Source organism: Lagenorhynchus albirostris, chromosome X, assembly GCF_949774975.1.
Source record: "Lagenorhynchus albirostris chromosome X, mLagAlb1.1, whole genome shotgun sequence".
Classification (NCBI taxonomy): Eukaryota; Metazoa; Chordata; class Mammalia; order Artiodactyla; family Delphinidae; genus Lagenorhynchus; species Lagenorhynchus albirostris.
In genome coordinates, this window is record NC_083116.1 from 69,593,756 (window position 1) to 69,598,241 (window position 4,486).

Sequence of the window (4,486 nt, forward strand, 5' to 3'; positions counted from 1 at the left end):
TCTTAACTACTTTCTGTGTTAATGTTTAGTTTGTACTCTTTCTAAAGATCTGATCATACCGAGTCCCTCCTTAAATGTACTGAGTGGGCCCCGTGAGCTTGGGTATAGAGTCCAAGCACCTTAGCTTGCTTTTCAGGGCCCCCCACACCTTCCAGCCCCATCTCCTGTCATATACGCTTGAAGATCATGAGCTCTGTCCACACCAGATTATTAGGCATGACCAGAAGTGACCATGCATGTGCTAGCATGCTACAGAGCCTTGGACACAGACTGATGCCTCTGTCTGGAGTGCCTTCCCTTCTGCCTCGATGTGGTGGACTGCTACTCATCTTTCAGAGCTTGCCTTGGGGGTTTTCTCTCCTTTGCTGCCTTGCTTGATTCCTACCAGGAATGGTTAGTGGCTGGGTTCTCCTTTCTGGAAGAAGTGGGACTCTAGCCTCTGTTGCCCTCTACTCTAATGGTTGCTCGCTTGCCTATCCCCTCAGCTTTTGGGCTTGTGTGGCCTCTCTGCTCCCACAATACACTCTGCTCACCTTTCCTCACCTTGCCCCACACCTCCAACACATCAATGTTCACTGCTCACTTACCACACTGCCTGTCTCTGAGCCCCCAGTGCCAAGTACTGGATAAGGCTTCCATAAATACTAGCTGGTGAACTGGAATGAGACACCTCATTCTAGAGAGATTTCAGGTTTTGCTTTTGTTTTGAACATGGATATGCCTTTCTTGGTTCACGTTGGGAACTTCAGCACCTTGAGGGCAGAGACAAGAGCAAACTAGTGCCCGGCTCTGGACCAGGCCCTGTCCCCAGCTCTTGATTTGGCTTACCTCACCTATCATGGAGGACAGCACTAAGGACAGGGTGCTCTTGATTCCCCCGCTTCCAGGCTGCATGAATTGAGACTTGGATGGGTGGGAGGAGTTGGGGGGTGGTGGGGGCTGAAGAACCCCAGGTCCCTAGTTCTCCCATAGTCTGGAGCAGGGACAGGGTTTCTAGCCCAGACTGTCCACTCCCAAGGTCAACCTTGGGAGTTGACTGGTCTATTTCCTCTTGCCTCCCGGACCCCTGTATATCCCTAGGGACCGGCAATGGCTCCATAAATATTTGTGGCATGGCATTATGGATGAATGAATACGTGTTCTTGTGTTCTTTATTTCCTCTTCTGCAAGTGTTGCAGAGGAGGGAAAGAGCCCGAAAAGGGGGAGGAATCTCTGAGAAAATGGGTCAGCAGGCTGCAGTGGGAGCTTGCCTCACTTGCCCCAGCTCCAGCTCAGAGTAAGAGTTGCCGCCTTGGTGGCGGTGATGCTGGAGAGCGTGTGTGCCTTGAGGTGGGGAGAACCCCTGAACGTGAGAAAACCATTTTTCTTGGGTTTGTTTAGGCCGGGCAAGTGTATTCTCAACGCCACCCACCTTCTCTTGCAAGGTGCTTGATTTAATCATTTAAATGTTCTATGGGGAGAGGAAGGATAAAACAAAACTCCCTAAATCTAACCCAGATTCCCTCGGTCCACATGGAGCCCTTTCCCTGGCTTCCTCTTCAAACACATCCAGCCGATCCGACAGGCTGAGGACTCACACTCCCGTCCCCCAACCTCAAGCCTCCCGCTCCCGCCCCCTCCCACCGTCCGCGGCCCCGCAGCCCCGCAGCAGCCACAGGGGGAACCAAAGAGACAGAAGCCTTCCCAGCTGCCCGGACCACAGACGCCAACACCCCCCGCCCCCCACCACACGCCGCCCGCCCGCGCCCCGCACGCTAGCCCACGACCGAGCGGCGGCGGCAGCAGCAGTGGGCTGCAGGCTGCTGCGACTCGCACCGGTGCGCTCCTGGCAGCGCTCGCCATACCAGGTGACTGGGACTCGCCAGATCGGCTGGCCCGGGGTCCCCCGCCCCAGCTCGCGCTCGCGCCCCCGGCCCGGGTTCCGGCGCCCACCCGCCCTCCTGCCCTCTCCCGCCTCTCCGCCCCCCAGCTCGCGGGAAGGGAGGTCGCGGCAGCGGCCCGGGGGCACCGGCGACCGTGGCGACAGCGGCGACAGTGGCGGCGGCGGTGGCGGCGGCGGCTGCGGCGGCGGCGGAGGCTGCGGCGGCGACCGTGGCAGAAGCGGTGGCGGAGGCCTCCGTGGCGGAGGCGGAAGCAGAGGTGGAGGCTGAGTTGGAGGCCGAGGCCTCAGTAGAGGAGGCAGTGGCGGAGGTCACCCTGGGGGAGGCGGCGGCAGCCCTAGCGGGGGAGGAGGCGGAGGCCTCCCTGGCGGCAGCGGCAGTAGCCGTGGCGGAGGCCAGTGTGGCCGAAGCCGCCGCGGCGGCAGAGGCTGCGACGCCCCCCTTGGGGGAGGCGGAGGCGGAGGAGGATGCGGATGCAGATGCGGAGGTGGCGGCGGCGGTGGCCGCCGCGGATGCTGATGCGGAGATGGGCGGGGGCTCAGGGGGGAATCCGGACTTTCCTATGGCTTCGCTGTACGTGGGCGACCTGCACCCTGAGGTGACGGAGGCAATGCTGTACGAGAAGTTCAGCCCAGCCGGGCCCATCCTCTCCATCCGCATTTGCAGGGACAAGATCACCCGCCGCTCGTTGGGCTATGCGTATGTCAACTACCAGCAACCGGTAGACGCCAAGCGGGCCCTGGAGACCCTGAACTTTGATGTCATCAAGGGCAGGCCAGTTCGCATCATGTGGTCCCAGCGGGACCCCTCGCTCCGCAAGAGCGGGGTGGGCAACGTCTTCATCAAGAACCTGGGCAAAACCATCGACAACAAGGCGCTGTACAACATCTTCTCGGCGTTCGGCAACATCCTCTCCTGCAAAGTGGCCTGCGACGAAAAGGGGCCCAAGGGCTACGGGTTCGTGCACTTCCAGAAGCAGGAGTCCGCCGAGCGGGCCATTGATGCGATGAATGGCATGTTCCTGAACTACCGCAAAATTTTCGTTGGGAGATTCAAGTCGCATAAGGAACGAGAGGCCGAAAGGGGAGCCTGGGCCAGACAGTCCACCAGTGCTGACGTCAAGGATTTCGAGGAAGACACCGATGAGGAGGCCACCTTGCGATGAAGACATCCCAGGAGCGAGCCAGCCAGCAGAGCCAAACCTTGGCTCCCACCCGGTTTACAGCCCCACCCTTTGCCCCCCTAACCCACCAGCAGTGTATTGTATTGGGAGTGCAGGTCTCTCTCTCTCACAACCGCCCCCCCGCCCCCCACCCCCGTCTTCCTTCCCTCCATCTCTCCCTCCCTCCACCTGTCTCAGTCCCTCTCACTCTGTGTCTCTCTCTGACTTTCTCTCCACTCCCCTGTCGTCCCTACCTCTCCTCTCCCCTCCCTTCCCCCCACACCCACCTTGGGTGCTGTGAATAATCTTGCTAATCTGTGCCACTTGACAGGTTAAAGGCTGTCTTCTCCTTGTGGTTTGGTTTAAAAAGCACTTTCTCTCTTTGTTTATTGCACAGGTGATACAATTTCATGGTAGAAACATCAGGAAGGAGAAGGAAATCAGATGAGGGAAACCCAAGAGAGTAATTGCTCCCCATGACCCTACTACCGGGAGACAACCACTTTTACCATTTCCGTGTGCTGTTTTCCAGGCTCTCTCCTCTCCTCTCTCCCTACCTTCCTCACCTCCACCCCACCTTCCCTTTTAACACACTGTTATAGAATGGTTCATGTATGTGGTGTTTCTTAATCTGCTTTTTCAAAAACTAAAACCAAACAAAAATCAACCCATTGAACTTCTTTCCATGTTATTCAACAGGCTTCAGAACCGTCATCTTCAATGCCTGAAGAGTGTATCGATGGACCCTAACATTTCTGTAGTCATTCCTGCATTGTTGGACATTCAGGTGGTGCCTAGTTCTTTCCCTGTGTTTAAACCCAGCATTGTGTATACTGCAATGAGTGAATTCTCCCTTGTCAAGCCAAATCTTCACAAGCATACCTGATGATCTTAATTGTGGACTTGCAGGATCCACATATGGACATTTTAAAGACTTTTCCTGTGTGTTGCCAAATGGCCCCTTCATAAGCATTGTACCGATTTTCATTCATGCCAGCCAGCTCAGCTAGTAAAAAGAGTATGCCCATTTCCCCTGCATAGTCTCCTGGTCACTGTAATTGATGTGTGTGTGTGTGTATGTGTGTGTGTGTGTGTGTGTGTGTGTGTTAGTGTGTGTGTGTCTTGGCCAGCTTAATGGGCTGCAAATGGTATTTCACTGTCCTTGGTTGCTTTGCTGAATTTAAATACTGTTTTTCACCTCCTTCCCCTGTGCCCACTTCCTGCCCTTTTCCCCATTCTCAGAAAAATAATTCAGCTTCATTGCAGAATACAAATCACAAAGCGGACAAGTTAACAGAAGAAAATTAATGTCACCTGTAATCAATCCTAATGAGCACGCATACCTCCCTGAATCATTTTCATCTGCACCTGCCCAGTATTTTTCATGTGATATATATGTGAATTTTAATGTATATACTGTTTCAATATCGGCTTTTTCACACAT

At 55.3% G+C, this 4,486-nt stretch overlaps 1 protein-coding gene across 2 annotated transcripts; it reads left to right on the forward strand.

Moving 5' to 3' along the window:
* The first annotated feature begins 232 nt into the window (after positions 1-232).
* Positions 233-3,045, forward strand: LOC132513911 (polyadenylate-binding protein 1-like 2). Of its 2 annotated transcripts, XM_060138549.1 has the most exons (2): positions 233-256; positions 2,443-3,045. In XM_060138549.1, exons 1-2 carry the CDS (start codon positions 233-235, stop codon positions 3,043-3,045), a joined length of 627 nt encoding a protein of 208 aa, XP_059994532.1. The 2 variants fall into 2 exon arrangements, with proteins under 2 accessions (XP_059994532.1, XP_059994533.1); XM_060138550.1 differs by lacking the exon at positions 233-256 and having other exon boundaries at positions 2,338-3,045.
* The last annotated feature ends 1,441 nt before the right edge of the window (positions 3,046-4,486 follow it).

Bases quoted from the DNA above. Each gene is read 5' to 3' on its own strand.
- LOC132513911 (XM_060138550.1), top strand. From the start codon at position 2,407: ATGGGCGGGGGCTCAGGGGGGAATCCGGACTTTCCTATGGCTTCGCTG.